Source organism: Colias eurytheme, chromosome 21, assembly GCF_061535395.1.
Source record: "Colias eurytheme isolate Ceu_HAF_F1 chromosome 21, ilColEury1 Martin Lab GWU primary, whole genome shotgun sequence".
Lineage (NCBI taxonomy): Eukaryota > Metazoa > Arthropoda > Insecta > Lepidoptera > Pieridae > Colias > Colias eurytheme.
In genome coordinates this window covers 2,463,787-2,486,413 of record NC_143000.1, presented here as the reverse complement: position 1 = coordinate 2,486,413, position 22,627 = coordinate 2,463,787, and the positions used below count along the sequence as shown (strand labels likewise).

Here is a 22,627-nt window from a genome sequence, read left to right as displayed (position 1 = left end):
AGATAGGGAAGCTGTTCACTTGGTACTTTAAAAATACTATAATATATTAATACCTACTACATTAAATATTCTCTAATCTTAATTATTTTTCAATAAAAATAAATGCAGTCTGACGAAATTATGTTTCTTCAAGATCGGTCAGAATTAATTAGGAAGCGTCTACTGTCTAGAAAGGGTGCGCAAAGTTAATGAACTACCTATAGATAATTATTATTTATTATGCAAAGACCTATCAACAAAATGCGAAATGAATATTATCGATCTTATCCATTTATGGTTAACATAAATAGTTGATAAACTTGTAAGTTGGTGAAAGGATAGATTATAAAAAGTGAATTTCACGGCTTTCCTCATTTCTTATCACCTTGTGAGGGACGTTATATTTCCGTTGATATGGTCTAAAGATGTTTTAGTTTATATTTGGCCTTAGAGCATTGGTTTAATGTTCTAAGCTGTGGCTCTAAGTATTTGGCTAATAAAATGCATTTTGTATATTATTGTTGGAATATTTTACCCATTACTTAAGTAGATAGGTACGGTATGGTATGTTGGGACTTGGGAATAAAGCAAGCAGTATTTTACATATAATTTACTAATTTTATAAAACGCAAGTATTTTTCATTGTTATAAAAATAATGTATATGAAAAGATAATCAGCATCTGTAATAAAACTACCTACGAGAGTTGTTTGCCTGTGTTTTCCAATTATACCTATATCGAAACGGCTGTTCCAAAAGCGATACTTTTACAAGCTGAGAGAAAACGATTTAAAAGCGCCATATGCTTCTTTTTAATAAGAACTGAATATTTAAGTACTTATAATAAAACGAATGTTGCAAATCGATCGAATAGTTTTTGAATTATATCAAACAATCAAAATTCAAAGGCGTAGGCGTTTATATCTCTACTGAGATACCAAAAACATCTTTGAACTAATGCAGTAATAACTTAATGAATCAATTAATTGTTCTCCAAATTAAGACTATTGTGTTGTATATTTCTATTACATAACCGAATAATATTGTCTTGTTATTAATTATTATTCAATCGATTCTATGATACCTTCCTAACTACTATGGAATTCAGCCGTCGTAAAAAGCAATATTACCTACTAATAAAATTCCCTTATTGGTTGTCACAACTTTGGCGCGTTAAAATTATAGATAAAACAATTTAGATAAAAATATTAAATTATTAAAAAAAATTAGCTGATATTGAAATTTTTATATCCGCCTAGTCCAGCATAAATCTTAGATTATGCTATAGGTACCTACCTATTTCGATCGGTCTTTCTTGTTTTTGTTTTATATTCGTTATCCGCACCTTAATAATATTTTATAGCTTACTAGCTTTCCGCCCACGGCTTCGCCCGCGTTTTCAAAGAAAAACCCGTTCCCGTAGGATTTCCGGGATAAAACCTATCCTATGTCCTTTCTCGGGTATCAAAATATCTCTATACCAAATTTCATGCAAATTGGCTCAGTAGTTAAGGCGTGATTGAGTAACAGACAGACAGACAGAGTTACTTTCGCATTTTTAATATTAGTATGGATTAGTTATTAAATATGTAAATAGACACAAGAAGATGTACCTATATAAAATTTTTTGTAGGGACAATGTACTTAACTGAATGCAATTATGTTAGGCTTTTTTTTTAAATTATGTTCATTAATTTTATAGTTAGGTAACTTTATTTGAATAAACTTTTTGACCTTTACATTCCGGATAACTGTAAAAAATTGGTAAAAAAAGCTACGATTAACAGATTAAATGACATGACGCAAAACCTCATGTGACATAAGAAAATAATATCTTGCTAAATATTTCAGGAGTTTGTTAATAGGTAAAAATCTTAGGTAAAAATGTGGTCAGGCGTGAGACGAACCCGGGAGTACAAGTTTGTCGTGGTAATTATAGACGATCAATATTATAAGATAAGATAACAAAAATCGCGGGGATTGCAATTTTAGACAGTGCAGTGTTAAATTGGCTTTAGATAAGCGTATTTTGTTATGAACAAAATCGTGCGTATTCAATTTAATTGGAATAAAAAATATATTACTTAGTTACTGAGCATTTTGGTAATTGAAGACAATTTAAGTAATGTGTTTTTCTTAATTCCAGATAGAAGAGGTTATGCAGCAGAAGGCGCCACTGGTGCCTAATAATATCAAGTTTCAGTAAGTATTTATTTTATGATAATAATTGTAGAAATCACATACAAATAAGCAAATTTAAAATTACAAACAGTGCATAGTGCACTGTGCAACTGTCATTGCACAATGGTCAATGACACAAAATTTTGTAAACAAGATTAGTAACGCCATCTATTACATTGAGCTCGAACTAGTATAGCTTTGTATAAAACATTATAGAGGGCACTGTACGCAGAAACTAAACGGATATTTCACATTGCTTCTCAGCGGGGATATAGCTCAGTGGTAGAGCATTCGACTGCAGATCGAGAGGTCCCCGGTTCAAACCCGGGTGTCCCCTGATAAAAACCTTTTTTTATTTTTACTTTTTAATTGAATATTTTTTTCTAGGCAACCGTACATTCCGCAAGCGACCCGCAGGGGTTTGGCTGCGAATTTCTTCAAAGCAACATTTAGTTCACGCAGCAAGGCAGTGCCTGCTGCGTCTTCCTATTCGGTTGAAGAAACTAGCAAAATAGGCAGCGCGGAGACAAAACCTGTTACTCGAAATCGACCTAGGACAGGTGAATATATTGTTTATTTCTAGTGTAATTAATTCTTATTGCTATGGAAATATAAATCTTCATGTATGTTTTATTTATTAGGTCTGACCAATGCTATAGGAATTTAAAAGGTACTTTTAATTTAGAAATAATAATGGATCAAGTTTTATTTTTTCTGAAAATTTTTGTTTTATTAAGTCTTGATTGTTAAGTTTCCTTGAATGTTTGGGATCACCTCTGATCACCTTAATCAGTTCGGTTTATTTTTTTTATCAATCACATTAAACCTTTGAACTGGACTTTTAAATTTTAATGTTATAATATGCATATTTCTAATACGGTTATATATATTTTGTCAATAAAATTTTAGCGCCAGCAGATTCACAAGTCAAGAGAAGAAGTGTCGAGCGGCCAAAGCTTGTACTAAATCGTGAAACCTCCTTAGAGCCAGCTAGACCGCTACGGAGCAAGCCAAACACCCCGGACCCCGGGCCCAAAACACCAGACAAAAATGACCTGAAAACTAAGAACGTCGTTTTAAAAATTATCAAAAAAACACCGGCGCCGTCCAAACCGGCGGAATCCAAAACTGACAGTCTCCTCCCGCCATCTTTGAAACCGGCGGTTGCTGAAAAAAACAAATTGACGCGTTCGAAATACGTAAACAATAACACCGTTTGGACGAATGCTAATGTAACAAAGGTGAAGAGAGGACCGCTTTTATCCCTCAGGTATGTGCCTAAAATATTTGATAATAGTAGAATTATTGTTGTATTGTACATCAATCAAACCTTTCTTTTGTTGCTGTTTTAAATGTTATAGATGTGGTTATAGTGTCTAGTGAATTTTTAAAATTTCATCGCGTCGCCACGTATTACTGTTCGATTTTATTTAACATTATTTATATTGTATTCGTACCTTGATCTTGATTTTCAGTGCACGATAATGATAAGGTGTAAAAAATAAAAATTAAAAATACGCGCCTGTTATCATGTTTTTGTATTTCCCGCGCCAATCATCATTATATTGTAGATGATTTACTAATTTCAACGATACTAGCTTGTTATAGAGTTCAATTTTGTTTAGCAAGAATGGATTAATATCACTTAACACTAACTTGATTCACACACGTGACGGAGTGTTTTTTACAAATCCCTACCACTGTTCTTACATCTCTTTTACGCATAGCATTGCAGGACAAACATCAATATTGTTATCTCTTTCCCGTACACGGCATGTGTCCGTAATAGATTTAAAACAGTTACGATGAATCGGTACGCTGTTGTGCGAACTATCAAACCTATCTGAGGATTTTAAAATCGGTTGGATTATAAAGAAATGCAACCGAAGACGAGAATCAAGCGAGCAACTATCAAGTTTGTTCACTTCGGTAGGCCGCGGACGTGTCCGGTCGGCCCGGTGTTATTATAATTCGAACTTTATAGTTTTTAAAAACGAAACGAACTTTTTTTGAAATAATATGGTGCGTGTTTTGCTTGTGATTGTGTAAATTGTGATCGGAATTGTTAGAAATGTTTTCTACATGTCGGATTGCTAATGTTATTCGTTCTCCAGATGTGTAGTGTAACAAAAATTAAACTTAGTTTCTTGTTACTCGCTTTCTCGAGTAAGCGTTTTATTTCGAAGTAGATGTGTTGACGTGAAAGTGATTCTAAATCGTTACTTATTCATTTGGGAGATTAGGGATAATGATCGTTAAATATTTATGAAAAATTGTTTTGAACTTCTTAGGTATATTTAGTAAAATCTGTTTTATCAAATCAAAATTCATATATATACGCTACATAAAAGGGATATCTTAAGATAACGTTTCTTGCTGATATCTATCAGTTGTAAGATAAACTCCAGTTGATTTATTGTGGCTTTTCAAGGTCATATAGCTGACATCCTAGGTCTAACATTACCTACTGTAAAAATCTAATTCATTGCAAATTGCATTATCTGTACTTACTAGAATCTTTATGTGTTGTATTGGTTGTAGAAGTAACGATTTCTTTAGGTTCATTGCACTATTATTGTCGATAGGGCTGTGCAATTACATGTTTTCATTTTAAATGCATGTAGGGGTGGGCAAGATTATATCAATTCGATATTAATCCATCAGTTCTCTGAATATCAACCTATCAATGAAACGCATGGAATATTTATTTGATCCCTACATCCGTCTTTGTGGCTTTGGCTATTTTAAAATGAAGCTTCAACTTTCAAGAGCCCTTTTTAAAAAATAATAAGAATGTATAAGTATACTAGTTAGGTAGGTATATTCAATAAGAATGTAAATAATGTTTCCTCTCATTAGGATTAAATACGACAAACGAATCCTCTGTAAAACCTGACTTATCTATGCAGATCAGCACATTATTCCAGAACACGATCTTCCGATAATTTTTATTTAAAATCTAAAGTTTTAAAACGTGTCTAATCTCGTAAACTCCTTTGTTATCGTCCCCTCGTAACCTTTCTTTGCCCTTTATCCTACTTAAGTTCGTATTAGTAAGCTAAAAAATACACGTTACAAAAAACTAAATAGCGCTTCTATAGCCATTCCTAACACGACAAAGAATACTTATACTCTAAAAAAGAGAAGAAGCGCCACTGCGAACAAAAAAATGTACCCCTACGTTATCTGTCAATTTTAGTTCCTGCGAAGTAGGGACAGACTGCGCTACTGTCGCAATGTAAATTTTTGGCGGGAATTTAGAAATTCTACCATTCGGCGGGAAATTTAAAAATCTGCTATACGGGCCATAGGGTTCCAATATTTTCAAGTTTTATTCATTCATTCATTTTATTTCGAGCAACATCAAGTGCATTAAATTACGAAGTTTTGAAGAATAAAATGTTATTAATTAGGCCAAACTGCACCATCTTGCTCGAAACAAAATGAATGAACCTTTGCCAGACTGCTTCAATAAAATAAAACAATGATTAAGAATTTTTCAATATTTTTATTTTTTTTGCCAGCTTTTTCTCTAATAAACAAAATCGTCGAATTAATATTATAGCCACTGATTGCTCGATCATATTTTTATTGGCTAACTTATGTTAACTTATGCAGAACTTGCAGAACATCACTCCCTTTCTTCTGTTTTAAAGCAGTTTTGAGTTTGTTAACTTGCTTCAACAAGTATTTACATTTGTTGTAAACTTTATTCTCAGAAGCTGACAGCTTCTCTTTGTTCTGCGAAGATTCTTTTTTCTGAAACATTCAATATGGTTATTTATTTATTTATAATTATTAGGCAAGGTAGGTTACTCAGTAATGGTTATTTTACTTACCAAAAATGATACTGAGGGTACTGATTCAGTTTTTGTATCCGCACTTAATTCCTCTGTAACTGTTTGGGATCGGGCCTGCAGAAGCAAAAAAACAATATTTTTGGTTAAGAATTTAACTTTTAAGTCGCAAAAATTTTATTCATAATGATAAAAAAAAATGTTTGTATAATGTTTGAACTTATATTATGTTTATTCCATATTATACCACTTACCGCAAAAGACCCTGAAGTTACTGACTCAGTTTTAATCTCAGCAGTTGGTTCCTCAGTGACTGACATAACCGTATGGGACTGGGTCTGCGGAAGCAAAATGCAAATATTTTAGTTACCACTTTAATTGTTCTGCTCTCTGTAATCATTTATTAGTAATGAGTCAGAGTAATCATTTATATCAAACATGGTAAACAAAGTTTTCAAATAAGGAATTCTTACCCTTAGAACATTACAGATATTACTATGAGACGGTCCAGCTCTTGGTGAATGAAGATTTTCTTCATTTTCATCTATGGATGGAGTGGCAGATTTATGAAGACGTATTTTTGCTGGTGTTGTGTAAGCAGAATCTGCAAAATGCTTACTGCAAATAACCTTACATGATTTTTGCAAATCGGCTAGAGCTTGAAAGTCAAACCAGTCTTTGTCTGGGTAACAAAACATTGCCCATGACATCAATCTGAAAAAAAATTGCTAATGTCAATTAATAAAGCATTATTTTAAATAATCTTTATCCAAATTAAAACATTATGTAGTTTTATGAACTTACTGGTAAACATTTTCTTTATTTTTTCCAAGAGTCGGGAACCTGTGCATCCTCAACTCAGGGTTTGATACCTGATTAGCACCACACTTGGAGCATCTGAAAAATTACATCGCATGAGCCTTCATTGACAGACCTAATGATATTTACTCACAAAATAATAAGAACTTTTACTAACCTCCGGTACACATGAGACATGGTGAACGAAGTAAATAACACACAGATTAGGTACTTAAAAACTATAGGAGTCTATTTCTCACTAAGTGTCTCAGTAAAACTGGCACAAAACTAGTCACTCACAAATTCACAACACAATACCGTATGGTGGTACATGAGCCTTGAATCACCCAAAGAACAAATACGGAGGAGACGCAGATGGTCGACTCGACGTATTGCTGCTGCTTGAGGATTGCAAGATGAAGAAATTGAGAGAAACCGAGCAAAACTTAAAAGTTATAAACCCGATAAAACTTTCTCACAACTGTTTTTATTCAAAACAAATGTCACATCGGATAAAATAACGATGTTGCCAGTAAGAACTAGGAAATTCTACTTATAATCTTAAATTTCTACTAAATATTTTATTGTACAAAAGGAAAAACGTAACTTATTGTTTTTATACAAATAAATGTGTGTGTGTGTTTTTATTATTGTAAATTTGAGTCATAGTAGTGAAAATTTTAACAGTCACAATATTTTTTGTGATTTTTTAAATCTACCATGCACTCAATTTTACAAATAGCGGCCACACTTAAACTAGATCAACTATCATAAATTGTCTCTGTGTGCGTGAGTTCTCACCTACAGGGAAGTGATCACCCCCTGTAACACGACATGTAAAATTATGAATTACCTACCTCTAGTAAAAAGTTGACATCAGAATGGATTTTATTTTTAAAAGCACCGCCAAAAAAAGAAGACGCTCCATTTATTCTGACCATTCAACAATTTTAGGTTACCTAGATAGTATAGGTTCAAATTGAGTTCAATAAACAATATCCTAATTCAATGTTGGCACTGGGAACTACACACGATTGGTATCTTCTATTGTCTGATGTGGACTTTTTGGCACAATTTCTTATATTTCTATAGGAACTTGTAACATGCCTAAATCAAGATTTTCTTCAACACAGATCAAATCAATGAATAATGCTAGTAATTCAGAAGATATTTTTTATTGAATAAATAACATCTAGTACACGACACAATCAACGGAGTTGTTCCTGCCTGGATTTCAAAAGTGCCCAGATAATTTTAATTGAAAAAATAGGTATACCCAAGTTTTCGAGGAGATGTCTTCAGGAAAATTAAAAGTAATGGTCAAGATTAATTGATATTACATTCAATACAAACAGTATTAATGATAGAGATTAAACAAAAAGCTAAAATATGGCGACCCATCCTTGTGTCTTGACATAGATTAATGGACGCTGGTCGACTATTACGAGAGCTTAAATTACCACAGATAATTTAATATGGCGCTATTCATATTCGCAGTATAATTCTAGCATTATGTGGATTTCTGTACAATTGTCAATTTGCTATTATAATGCGTTTGCACAATTCTCTATCTATATTTACATTATGGTTAAATGAACGTCCCAAATTGGGACTCCCAATGTTGTACTTACAGTCTTAAATTTCCTATACCTAGTAAATACGATTAATTCCTCCGATAAAAATCCCATACATTTTCCTTATAACTTACAATACCTACAAACAATGATATTATATATAGAAACAAGAGGTAGATACGTCATCAACGCACCAAAACTGATTCCGTGAATTGGTCCTATTTGGGACCAATGCAATCAGTCAGATTGTCACCGGTCCCAGTGAGCGCATGTGCCTATAGGTACATTAAAGTTGTCGAAAATGCCTTCCTGTGTGTTCAGAAAGTACACGTATTCGTGCAAAAAAATAAAGAAAGATAAAGGAATATCATATCACAGCAAAATATATTAAATTATTACAGTTTAAGAGTAAAAATAACAATTTACAATTCTTTATTAATGACACTTGCTTGACACGTGTATTGAAATAATGAAAGGGATAAAACATTGCTTCAATCACTAGTGTGACAAAGCTAGCGTACACTGTGTTCAAAGATTATCATGTAGATACGATTATTGAAAATAGAACGGTTAGTTTATTAATTTCGATTTGGGTAAATACTTGATTAATTTTATATTTAAATCCACACAGTGCATATAATTAACAAATATATCTATTTATTATATACAATGAAATCGTGATGGCAAAAATGTTTGTTTGCAAAAATGATGTTGAATATACGTATACATTGAAGAAAAGATTATCGCTACTGACGAAAAAGGCTATTTGCTTTTCTGTAAATAGCTATTGAACATAAATTTTATTTGTGTTTTAGATAAAAAAGGCTTATACTAATTCCTTTCTTTTATTTCATCCTTTTTTTTCATCTAGGCACCACTATTATTATAATTATCTTACAAGTTGGAGTGATGACCTACGGGTATCGGGACGGTACGGGTTTCGGGAACTGCCTTGAAACGAATAGCGTAAGATCGGTCCTTATGGAGTTCTTTAAGGAGGACTATATGCAGTATGCTCAGCAGTGGGTGATTATCGGGTGAAATGATGATGACTGAAACGAACACCACAGCTAGTAATAAATACTTAATACAGTTATATCTCCAAAAAAGTTTTTTATTTTTTTTTTCATTTTAATACGACAACATAATAATCATAAAATAGTAAATGAAATTGTCACATTTATTTACTTGTGCAGGAAACCTAACATCTATAACATTGAACCTTCTGTGTCGTTTATCTATGCCAATTACCATGGCAACTATTTGTTTATTTATATTTAATTGGTGAATTCTTATGACTTTTGCTTACACCTGCGCGGAAGTGACAAACTATCTTTGTCCTTTTTATTTATATCATTTTATTAGAGCCATCTCTCTTATACAGTCTGTCAATGTAATAAATTAAGTAAATTGAAAATTGTATTTGTGTGTGCCTGACACTGCATAATATGAAGCATTTTTTTTGATATATTGTGAGTATATAACGTATCTATACATAAAATATCATTGCCTACAAATTATACAACTTCGGTCGTTAAAATTCCCAGTAAGCAATGTTTTCTATGCATGGTTTACGTGGGGGATATTATCAGATGTGTTTTTCTGACACATTCGTATCATAATGAAATCATCTGTGAGCTCAAAAGAGGTCATCACAAAAAACGCTCCCCAGTGTGTTCGAAGCGACCGTAACCAACAATTTAGAATTGTCGTTTTGCTTCAGTCTGTTTTGAATATACATATATTTGTACAAGCAAAGCTTGTATAAACTGTAAAACACTAGGAACTGACGGTAATAGTAGACGTAGAGTATTTAGGGTTGCATAGTAATTTAAGGCATTTTTTAAAGGTTGAACATCATCTCTTTTAAAAAATTCTATTTAATTTATCAGTTTCGATGTTGAAACGAATGCTGGCTGATGAATAAATTATCCTGAATATGCGGTTGTGGTAATTCCTTCAAGCGTATTGTGGCAAATGTCTCAAAATATATTTTGTGGTAACTCATTCCTTGGTAGTTGTGAAATCGACAAGTTCTACTGATTTATTCGAAGTTGATATGTTGTGTTGTAAATCGAATAGAGCTATAAACAGACTACAGACTGATAACTTGATTGGTTTTAATTATTTATAACAATCGAAACCAATCCATGAAGAATTTCGTCTCTAAAAAGATATCGAATGAGACTTAACTATTAGTTAATCTCTTGGAAGTTGGATATCATGAGTTAGTTTAATATTTATAAATTTCCATTTAACATTCCTCTTACACATTTTCGTGCGCTTTGTATTAGTTACTACTCCTATCCTACGTTTCTATTAAGTGTTTAGTTTCAGCCGTTCCCTCGACAATTTAAATTGTCTCTCATGACACCAATCATTTATAATCACATTCATGTTTTGAAATAACACTCGTTATCAAATTGGTCCTTTCGGTCTGGCAATCAACGGTGATGTAGAAACAATTGAAAATCTACGTAGGCAGGAGTTTTAATTGGATTAAGCTGGATTATGAAGCAATACCGCGTTGGGAACTAGTTAAAAGTCCAGACAGTATTGTGAAACAGGTCTCTAACAAGAACGATTATAGTTTTAAGCTCTTCGAGTTATTCACGATAGAAATCTCGATCAAATGCAATTTGATTCGCGAAGTTTAAAGTTTTCTTATTCTATGACTGTTTTTATATCCAGTTACTCTTCTAGCTTCGCCTGAGTTTAAAATATCTATGGGCCATTTAAATAATGACTTGAGTCTACTCAGACGCAGTTGGATAAATATTTAAATACGCCATGCATCCTGTGTATTTTCCACGCACAAGTGTCCCTAAACAAGGAGAACTCAGATGCACATTACTTGATGAGTAATTTGTAACTTAAACAGTTATCTTGTTAAATGACTCAAATGTATTCCTAAACGGTTCCAATATATAAACAAATATTCTTGTAAATATGTACTAAATGTAAATTGAATGGAAAACATCGCTGAATCAACAAGTATTTTAGACATTGCGGATCGTGAAGGCAAACTTTAAACATTTAACGTTATTTTAGCAGAAAAAGTATCAGCTAGTATTGGTAGACTTTTTTCGTTATCAAAAGTTGTACAGTTTGTACATGTTCCCTTTCTGGTTAAGAAATATGTTTTGGAAAAACGACACTTATCAATATTACTGTAATTTATCTATGAGCTATCGTTTATATCTCAAACGTTAGGTACATTCTTTGATTTTTATACCGGAAAGAACGTGATAATTAGCTATCTTGACAGCGGACTGTGAATATAAAGTTTTTTACATCTTCATTTGTATGCTTGGAGCTTCAAATGCCTTTCCGTGCTAGTTTTCCAAGTATTGGATTCTCTCACGCATTCAGGAAAAAATCTATAGGTAAATTAATTTGATCAAAGATAAAACTTATGGTGGCTTAGACGTTGATTAAAATTTTAAGTTAGAAGATTTAAAGCTGTGAGCTTGATGCATACTGGTTCGGTTTACTGCGTACACGGACGGAAGTCCATGGAACTGTATGCTTGTGCAAAAAATTAGGTCGATTCGTTTCTCAGATTTCGCTTAAAAGAAGGACAGTCCAATGTTACAGTTGTCTGAGTCCTGAGATATAGTTAAGCATTTTATTAAGGTTTCTTACATTATAAAATAAATAGAAGTTCCTTAGAATTATCATATTAGACTGTATAACAGTATTTACCAAACATATCTTCCTCGATGTACATAAACCTAAATAATACTATAAATAAATATTGCTCTCTGATAAAACTTGAACTCGTTTTCATTACTCAATAAATAAAGTGTCATACATTCAACATTAACTACAGACAGTGACTAAGACGCACTACGCTGTCCTTTCAAATCATATCATCGCTCAACAACTTATTATAATAACTAATGACTTTTACACATGGTCGCATAACCTTCTATTGACAATACGACTGATCCTTGGCTCACATTTGTGCAAATACAATGTGTTATCGATACACCCTATTTGTGACGCACGTATTGATAATAGTTACATACTTACAATTCGGCGCAACCTTAATGTACTTTTAATTTTTATTTAATAGCTAATTGGGAATGGAAATTTGAAAATAGTTTAGTTTTTCTTTTCTATGAGGATACTATAATCCTGAGTCATTAGTTGATTGATTGATTTCCTCCAATGGCATCAATAGTTTAAGTATAGGTATGTGTAGTCATAACTTAGAAAATTTATGTTAAACTAACTACATCACTAACTTAAATCATCTGAAACAGATGTAATAGTATTATTTACTTACAAAATGGAAGCTGCAAAAAATATGAATCCATCTGAAATCCAAATGAAATGAAAAGATTGCAATTGTTCCAAAAACACCTCAAATGATAGTCTTTGCTCAGCATAGAAATTGTGAACATAAAAGCAAAATTATCAATAAGTTAAAAAGAGATCATCAAAAGGATTGCAAGGCGACCTTGACGATCAATTGAATAATGTTAATTTGCGTCTTGAAATGCGCCAGTTTTAACATCACATGGATATTGAAATATGGGTAATTGAATTCCCTCTGCATACAATGTCTTTTGGAAATCTAAAGAAAACATTTGTTGTTTGCATTAATTATCAAGTAGTTTGTATTCTGCATAAAATATCGGTTGGTCTCATCTTCTGAGATACAGTTTACATTAGTTCAAGAGATGGACGTCCTAATTTCCTATGCCCTCAAAAATTGTATAATGTATTAATGAAATGATATACAGCACTACATAAACATATAGTTAGAATGTAGCATTATTATTACCCCTTCATGTTGCAAAATAATCAATTTTAACACAACTCTTTCAGTGATAATAACATCGAGTGGAATGCTTCAGATAATCCGTTACTGATCCGAAGATGATCCCTCGTTAATCGGCTTTATATCACGTATGGATATTTATTACAATGTATTTTTACAGAGATTCCTAAATTGGATAAAACTATTTTGTTGCGGAATATGATTAGTATGATTACAAAGTAAAATACGGGTATTCGCTTAATAATGAGTTTTTAAGCAACGCTTTGATCATCTTTTGGTATCTGATGGAGTAATTTAGGTTTCGGTAACTATAGAAATCTGATTTGGAATTTTGTATTATTTCTTAAAAGTGATGTATTCTGCTACCTCTACCTTTTTATATTATGTAGTTCTTGATAGAACTGATAAAAATTTCCAAACGTAGTCGCATTCAATTTACGTATTTGTTAAACTTTTTGCTCGTGACCAAAATCTCGTATTCCTTATTAAATTAAAGTCGAACATACAAATAAATCAACCACATTGAATGTTCACCAGTAACACTTCCAAATAAATGATGGCAAAATTTCCACGAATACAACTGTCCCAGGAGTACAACGTCTCCACTTTTTATGAAAAATGTGATTCTTTATACATAATTGTTATTAATAAATTTTAAAAATTTCGCAGAACATTACAACAATAACATATTCTTGCGTCACTGTGAAAACAAGTTGCAGTTTCCTTCCATTGTTTGCGATGATTGTCGTGCGAAAATACGTGATATTAAGTTAAATATAATTTTGTGTAATATTTTGCCATTTTTTACAACGTTTCGCTTGACTTTCTTCAAGATGGCATTCTTTATGAGCCTTTTTATTCAACTTAGATATTCCTATTGTTTTTCCTTGCTGTTACATAAAATTATATTGGGCGGACGTATAATTCGTATCTTAAATGCCATAACCTGATAGTTATAAATACATTTTCTTTATGATAATTACGCTATGAGGCAGAGGTAATTTCATTCAGATTCAGTAAAGAGATAAAAATCCTAAACATTTATATTGTTTACTTATCTCACTTTCCTAGATAAACGTGTAAGCTTGTTTAGGTACTGCTAGGAAAGAAAGTTGAACGTTCATGCAAAGATTTTTCAAATCACCGTATGAAGGTTAAAAGCCAACGAACAGGTATTTATCGGTGTCAAAATCAATATCGCGTGTTATGTGTTATAGACCCGCTTACCGCAGGAATGTTGCTTCAATCAAACGCTTTTAACATTACATTAATTATTTTGATTAAGGCTCTTAATTGGTTGGGTGTCACTACAAAGAGGGCGCCCAGTGTTTTGGTAAAATTACTTAGACATTTGAACGCCATTACATACCTGCTATATCTAATATACGTTTATAATTTAATATAGCTACGTTTAAATCATTGGGGACTCTCTGATCTTTATCTTTATGAGCTGTGAAATATCGTTGATATTTTCTGGAATTCTTCCAATGTATGAAAAAGTCACGTAGTAGTAGAAGTCGATTTTATTGATTGGATCCTGTGCTAATTTAATATTATGCAGATATGTAGATAGGTTGGCATGAGTATTGCTTAACTTCACTTGAAATTCAACATGTTTCAAATGTTTATTATGGTTTAAATACCTAGACATAAACAGTTCATGTGTTTATTTCAGATACATTAGGTTAATTGCGGAATGCGTGGAAATACCAAAAATCTGGTTTGCATGTAGGTTGGGAATTCTGTGTAACTGCAAGCAATCCAATACCTAACATTTTAGATTCTACCCGCATTCTTCACCGGGGAAACACGATAAAAAAGAAGTTTTATTTAGATCCGATCTACGATCATCTAATCTCAGAAACTTTTGCGTTTAGCAAATAGGTACCTACTTTAGGAAATGTACTTTCTTCTAATCAAATGGTAATATAACTAGTTAAATATTTAAAATATCCTAGCTGGTTTTCATCATTATTGATGACTTTAGTACTTACATACTTTTTTTCGCACCCAAATCTGCCAATTTTATAAACATTGTTATGCTCGATTGCAGCCATCTTTTATAAAGTTCGCCGATAAATCATAACGGAATTATAATCCGCATGACACAAAAGTAACTGGCCTACTGAACTAAAGATTCGAATGTACTAAAAATGTAATGTAAGCCACATAGGACTGTAGCTAGCTCACCGCGGCCATGACTGGTCATTCACCCATGCAATCCTAGGGTTACCATCGTTCAATGGCGATTGATTTATTCGTTTGGGAAATGCCTTTTATTGGATTAAAATTGTGTATTTCCAATGGATGTTTTAGTACATTGTAAATGGTTACAGGTTGTAGATTAGCCATGTATATCATTATGTAGATTACTATTTCAAGGATTGCTATGTTAATAAGGGTATCTAATTTCCATTTTTATTCTTAGACAATATAATATGATATTCGTATTTTTTGGCTATCATTAAGGTTAGCTGTCAATCCATACAATTATGGATATAAAAACTGAATAGTACTATAAAAATTTATATCGTAGGTAGATCTAAAGACCCAATCAATGTCAATATAAGTTCTTGAGAACACTTGTTCTGACCTTTTGTACTTATTTGTTTGTCGTCTAAGTGTAATTAGATTGATTGAAATTAATCTATATTTAACTGAGCTAAAATTAGATTATAGATTGAGGGTCATATTCTATTCATTTGTTTTATAAGATTAGCCTTGCATAATTACTCATTAAGTACTTAGGCGTCGGTATTTATTCAAGTCTATAAAGGCGTATAATTAAAATCTGATTAGTCTGTGTGTATGTCAAGAAAAGTAATGTGAGCAACGGTTAAAAAAAGTATGGTAATTGTTGTCTGGCATATTAAGTTGTTCTCAAGCATATTCAACGTATATCATGCAAAAAATAATTGCAATAGGAGGTTTGAGTTAATCTTGCAGACATGTTCTTCAATATCAATAGCATAGCCTAATAACGGTATAAATGGTATTATTGATGACCTGTGCTAAACTACTTTAAATTTTAATATACCGCAATCACGATTATAACAAATCGCTACGAAAAGTATCAGCTATCGTTGAACGTTGAACGACTCACGATTCTCGACTTTCCGAGAAATCTTACCAACTTTTTTTGCAACAAAAAATCTATAGTAATATAGATACTTACCTACTTGCTATGCTTGCCAATCGAATTGAAGAAAAGTACATTACGAGCGTAATTGATGTGATGATTTTATCCGATGTAGCTATGTGTCTTTATTTGGGAACCTATTCAAAAAGTGTAAAGATATAAAGGCGGATGTAAATCCCAGTTAAGTTATATGTCTAAAATGTCTTAATATGTACATCATCTTATTTGGTTCGATGGTTCTATCTATCTTGAGACATGAGGTCACAACAAGTACTTATAGCATCACAACAAGTAAAGCTCCGTTTATAAATTACAATTGAAATGAATGAATGAATACGACAGAATATCCTAATGACTTTATAAAAACGATCGACCGATAAGAGCATTGTGAATTATTGTCGTTCAAAGAGATGAAATAGATCAACGCAATATTGTATAATTATGATAACTCATTGTACACGATTTGTGTTCGTATTATAATTGTAGAGACATATTAGCATGGCATTTAATTAATAAATACCAACCCATTTATTTTCTCGTAAACATTGAATAAATGGAATGTGCAAACATTAACGTTGTTAATTCATTTGAGCAAAATAAGATGTTTATTAATGACACATGTAACGTTAAAAGGAAGATGATTTCGTTTATGCGAATTGTTATTATCTCGATCGAAGTTAATCCAATATAAATTGTACTAAATAATTAATATACCACGAAGCTTGAAAGATTTGAAAATTAATATCCACCTTGATAGCAAGTACACATTTTTATTTATTGCATAGTTTGTAATACATATGTATTTAAATTCAGAGATATTCCAATGTAATAAGATTGGCCATAGGATTGTAAACATCTCTCTCAGATGGATTGCCAGTAAAAACAAACCACAAGAAAATAAGTCTCAATATACAAGTGTGTTTATAATTTGCAATGCGACGCAAGTGAGCCCAAAAATAAACACATAGACAGACGGTTAACTGTTGTTTCATTGTTTTTTTACCAGACGGGTTTAATTTCAACTTGGACTGAATAACCTTGATACGTCTATAGACGTCGAAATGTTTGTACCATAAAAAGAAACATGCCATAAAATTATGTCCGCGATATGCATGTATTTATGGCGACCCTTACCTACAGCTCATAGAACCTCAAATCTTGGTTTCCCCTTGGTGGTAATTTGTTTGTAATATTTTTATTACGTATATCAGACATCAAAGTTTAAGTACATCCTTTTAATTACTTTTGATTGTCGGTATAGAAACGTGTTCACAGAATTTACTGACAGATATAATACCTATGTACATGTACATATTATTGAACACTATCTTATATGGTGCCCAAATACAAATTCCAACTGCGATATTCTCAAAATATTAAATCAATCTCTTATAATTGCATTCAGTTCAGAATTTCAGATATATATATATCTTTTATTTTTTGCAAAAAATTCCAATGGCTCAGAGTAAATATTCTCCTCTATTCCGATGCTAATGGTAGCATGCAGATAAATAACAATAATGGGATTCACCGTGCAAGGGGAATTTATTCTCAGAATCGGATGCATGGCAATCTATCGCTTAAATACACCGGGGTGCGGTAATAGGCGCCGTTATTTGCGTGCGGGGGAGGGGACTATGTTACTGTGTGAGCAATTGAATAGGGGATTGTGGCTAAAGTGACGTCCGTTGTCTCGTTTAAATTTGGAATTTTGATTGGCGGGTTTCGTTTTTTTTAGCTGTCAAACAGCTAGGGCAAAGGAAATTAAACTGCGATTGCATTTTGATATTATGCAAACGAGGGTTCAATAAATGTGAAATGGTTGTTGTGAGATGTTTTTTTTTGCTAAAAAATAATGATGAAGCTTCTATTTCCTTTTGTTTGAAATATGTTTCCAAAATTTCAAAATCAATAAATTAACCAACAAAAAAAATTTAATACTTTAAGTAAATATTTTTTTTCTATCGCGTCGCTAAGAATAGTGTTTACGTTGCTGTTACTTATCAATAATTCCTACATAATAACACATACAATTAAATCCTCATTACATGCGAACATAAAGTACATATAGATTTACAACAGTTCGTCTGTTTATTGCACTACAATTACTTGACTAAGCGGTAGGTATAAATTATGACAAGAGTACCACGTGTCTCAAACATATGTAGTTATGTGATATTACATTTATCTGATAATTGAGATTGCACTCGTGTGTTCTGCTTCTATGTACTAACACATTATACATTGCTGATTGTTATATTTTCAGTAATACATTTTAAATTAAATTTTTAATCCATTTTAGCAAAGGTTTAAGCAAATTTTTACTCGTCATAAATTGAGGTGCTTTCTTTGATCTCCCATGAAGAAAATAATCTATTGCACGCCTCATAAGCGAAGCGTTGAGGTGGGTACTACTGTCACTTCGCGCAAAACATCTGATTTTTCAAACTTAAAATGTCTTTATGTATCATACATTGCATTTGTAAGATAATACATACACACACATATTAAGAAAAAACACTATTTTTAGCGTTCATGATATTTTTGATGTCATTTTTGTTATTTAAACTAGTTAAAAAACAGTTTAAAAAAGTTCTGTCTTGGACGTCCGTGTGTCTGTATGTGCGGATCCTTTTTCTTGTTAACACGATAGCGACCGAAATACTTTACTAATCGAGTCTTTTTTTTTTCTCTTACGCTTGAGTATGCTCAGGAATAGAACCCTTTCATTTTTCAGGGTCTGATTCGATGTGGTTTAATTGTTATTAAATAAACAAAAATAATAATTAATAAATATTTATTAAAAAAAAATTATGAGGCGTGCACTTTTGGATTTTCCAAATTATTCTATACCCTACGTTGCCCAGAAAGATTTCGCTATAAATTGAAGAATTAATTTATACAATTTGTCCAGTAGTGTCTCCAATCTCCATACCGAATTAGTTTTGAACATGACTAAATAGGTGTCATTACAAGGAAAACAACAATCAATCAAATGATGTACAACAAATAGGAACGTATGTATTAACTATTAATGACGCAAATGTATTATTAACAAGTATCAACTAAACCTTTGCATTGAACGTAATGTACGTCTTTTCACTATCTATAAATGCATATTTTCCATTTTGCAGCGACATTGCATGATGTTTGATTGATTACTTCCTTGTAGAAAATATTAAGCAACTATCGCTACATAATCGCGTATATAAGTTTTGCTACGTTCCTTTGCTTTTTTATAATTAATTAGGAAAATTTTCAACGTTGTTAATTGCGAATATAAGTAAAAAATATTTAAGAAAATGTAGGTTAGATTCTTCTATATTTATAAGTCCTAAATGTAACCAAACTATTGTTATTTCGAACGTCATTGGCCCAAATGACTAAGTCGATCGCGACATAAATCATTTCAATTCTATAAACAGTGAACATCAAACAATACAAACACCTAACAATTCCGATCACGCATCGAACACAGTGACCGTTACGATATGCAAATACAATCGAACAGTAATACGAAAACGATGAACTAGACGTCCAAGATGATGAAGTTCAAATCATTGTTCCGTAGAGGACCCAGCCAGGGGAAACAGGAGTCGACCCTCAAGGGCGCTCCTTCCGTGTCCAGTCTCGACTCGAAGCACCACAAAGTCGCGCCAGCGAGAGACAAGGCGCTTAAAATATTCGGCTCCAAGGAGAAGTTGAATAAAGCGCACAAGAAGAAAGATTTGGGCAACAATAATGCCGTGCTCGAAGACCCGGAATTGAGAGAGGGTTTCGAATATGATGATGCGCAGGTCCGGCCCCATGACTATGGGAGCGCGGAAGACCTGGGCACTGGGTCGGTAGACGAGAGGGGATCGCAGGAGTGCATCAGTTTGCCGGTCAACTTGAATGCAGAACACATGCCTGGGTTTCAGGAAGTAGAGCTGAGGCCTAGAGTTGCTTCGGAGGTAAGAGTGCACTTATTTCCTTCCCTGACAATAAAATGTATTAAGACATTATAGTACTTTTACCTTAGCAATAAAAGAGAAATAAAATTTTATTGCCCCTCCGAGATCAACTAATGTAGACGTTGTCTCAACTGATAAAATAATATCACTGTTTCAAACTATTATCTTAATGGGAGTTTTGTTTGTTTTATCAATGTTGGTAGTGTCTGGATAATAAACAAATTTAAGTCGACGAAAATACAGCCCATTTGTGTGAAATCTTTAGATAATTAGCAAATAACAATAAACTTATAATGGATTGCTTATGGGTAGCTTTAATTTCATTGATTCTATTCAAAATTTAATAATCCTATTACATTTATTCATATTGTTTTCTTGGTCGTTAACTGGGACATTTCTTTTTAACCTTTTAAAGAAATCGTATCTACTGCAAAATGTTTTATTTAATCTGTCTCCAATATCCAGGCCTCTCTCACATCCGGGGTGCGTGAGATCGAATCCCTGCGGCGGGAACTGGAAGAGAGCACGATGGAGCGAGCTGCACTACAGTCGCGCGTCGACGAGCTGCTGGAGAAAGCGAGCGAAGCGGACCGGCTCAGGGCGGAACTCGACAGACTGAAGGTAATGAGCAATGAGCTATGGATACGTGACGAATCCGATAACTGATTGGTTAGGTAATTGTGATTTGTAACGAGGTTGGATGAGATGGTAGCGTTTCCGTTTAATTGATTAATTGGTTGGTTAAATTTATTTCGCGTTGTTTTAGTTACGTCATTATCACATAAAAACATGATTTATTTTTATCAGCTACAAAATTAGGTTATATTCAGTGATGTAAATACCTACTTTGACTACTCCAAATGTTAATAGTGTGGATTGTTAATTGTTATACAGGCATATTCTTTTATCCTACTTCTACGCAGATATTGTAGAAATTAGATTTGCATCAAATATTGCAGATTCTTCCCCTACTATAACGAAAGATGAAAACATTGAGATAATAATATGTACTACGTAGTACATATTATCTCAATGGATGAAAAGCCAATTTTAATATACATTCCAGAGCCACGAAGCAGATCGTGAAGCAGCACTAGAACGGCTAGCAGATGAGAACGGAGCGCTACGAGCAAGGTTGCGGGGGGTCGCGCACTCTCCACTATCGGATAGTGAAAAGCGCCAGCTGCTGCTCGCGCCAGCGCCGAGGAGGATGCACTCGTCTGCGCCAGCGTCGATTGCTTTGGCTAATGTGAGTATTTTGGGATGGTGGGTGATGAAATGGATGATTGTTGTTCAAATTATTGAATATTTTCTATTAATATTTTACTTTTCTTTTTCCAGGGAGAAGGAGAGAACGGAGAAGCCAGCACACCAGAATGGGACAAGCATTCGTCTTCTTCTTTAAGTGAAGTGTCTGTCGCCTGCCTTCAGGATAGGATCTTGCAGATGGAGGAACATCATTATAGGTATGTTTTAGAATATTGGTCAATTTTGTTAGCTTTTTTTTACGTTACAGCCTTTTTGCAGTATGATTTTGATGAAAATCTGATTAAATACTCTATGTTTTAGGAAAATTTTGTAACTTCATATTTATTACGATTGCATCTTTATTTACAATGGCGCTATCTAGGAATCAACATGAAATGTTCTGGATTTTATGATTTCTAGTCAGTGTACGAATTTTAAAACTTGTTTTATTGTTTTTAGTCTTTTGGACAATATTGAATTGTGGTGAGTCGTATAACGTTCCCTATATAGTATATACAGGGTGTGTTGTGATGTCGGAACCTTTCACATCATAGTAGCAACGCCAAAATCCTATTGTTCACATATAATTTTCTAGTAGTCAGAAAAACATAAATCAGAAAGTTCATTTTTTTCATATTATAAACATAGTAGAGTAGTACAAAAAATCGAATCATTATATTTTGTCAATATACCATATTTTTTACATATTTAACATAATTTACACAGAAAACAGCAATAATCTATTTACGCAAAATATAATATTGTTAAAATACTATGAGTATTTTTTTCTATTGAGAAGGTCATCCATCAAACCACCACAGTTACCTCAATTTTTTACTAAAATATAACATTAATAATTATAAATTTAATCCACAGCACAAGCGAAGAACTGCAAGCTACACTGGCCGAATTGGCCGACCTCCAATCTCAACTGGCCGACGCGCACGCCGACAACGAGCGGTTGGCCGACGAGAAACAAGTGCTCTTGGAATCGCTTTGCCGACAAACCGAGAAATTGGAGGATAGTCGGACCAAGGTTAATATGGGTTTTTTATTGAGCAAGGTTGTAAAAATATACAAAAAAAGTATAAAAAATACAAAAAAAAATTAGAAACAATAATTAATTATTTTGAAAAGATTTTTTATAGGTGGTTGAAAAGATTTTTTGTA

General features: G+C 32.8%; 2 protein-coding genes and 1 non-coding gene across 7 annotated transcripts in view; 2 read left to right on the top strand and 1 right to left on the bottom strand.

The window, feature by feature from the left end:
- The window catches only part of LOC149898955 (cytospin-A-like), a 49,595-nt gene that overhangs the window by 13,130 nt on the left and 13,838 nt on the right, over positions 1 to 22,627 (top strand). For all 5 annotated transcript variants that reach the window (XM_090114763.1, XM_090114762.1, XM_090114764.1 and 2 more), the window contains 8 exons: positions 2,125 to 2,180; positions 2,547 to 2,719; positions 3,069 to 3,429; positions 19,828 to 20,209; positions 20,675 to 20,830; positions 21,276 to 21,458; positions 21,551 to 21,675; positions 22,334 to 22,493. In XM_090114763.1, coding sequence (XP_089970889.1) covers positions 2,137 to 2,180; positions 2,547 to 2,719; positions 3,069 to 3,429; positions 19,828 to 20,209; positions 20,675 to 20,830; positions 21,276 to 21,458; positions 21,551 to 21,675; positions 22,334 to 22,493 — 1,584 coding nt within the window. In that variant the 5' untranslated portion in view covers positions 2,125 to 2,136. The remainder of the gene's footprint in view (positions 1 to 2,124; positions 2,181 to 2,546; positions 2,720 to 3,068; positions 3,430 to 19,827; positions 20,210 to 20,674; positions 20,831 to 21,275; positions 21,459 to 21,550; positions 21,676 to 22,333; positions 22,494 to 22,627) is intronic.
- On the top strand, positions 2,425 to 2,496 carry TRNAC-GCA (transfer RNA cysteine (anticodon GCA)). Its single transcript has one exon. It is a non-coding gene; the product is annotated as a tRNA-Cys (tRNA).
- Positions 5,696 to 7,560, bottom strand: LOC149898956 (uncharacterized). Its single transcript, XM_090114432.1, has 6 exons — positions 6,933 to 7,560; positions 6,761 to 6,853; positions 6,430 to 6,670; positions 6,211 to 6,294; positions 5,999 to 6,073; positions 5,696 to 5,918 (listed from the first exon to the last, which is right to left on the bottom strand). Exons 1-6 carry the CDS (start codon positions 6,950 to 6,952, stop codon positions 5,760 to 5,762), a joined length of 672 nt encoding a protein of 223 aa, XP_089970558.1. The 5' UTR covers positions 6,953 to 7,560; the 3' UTR covers positions 5,696 to 5,759.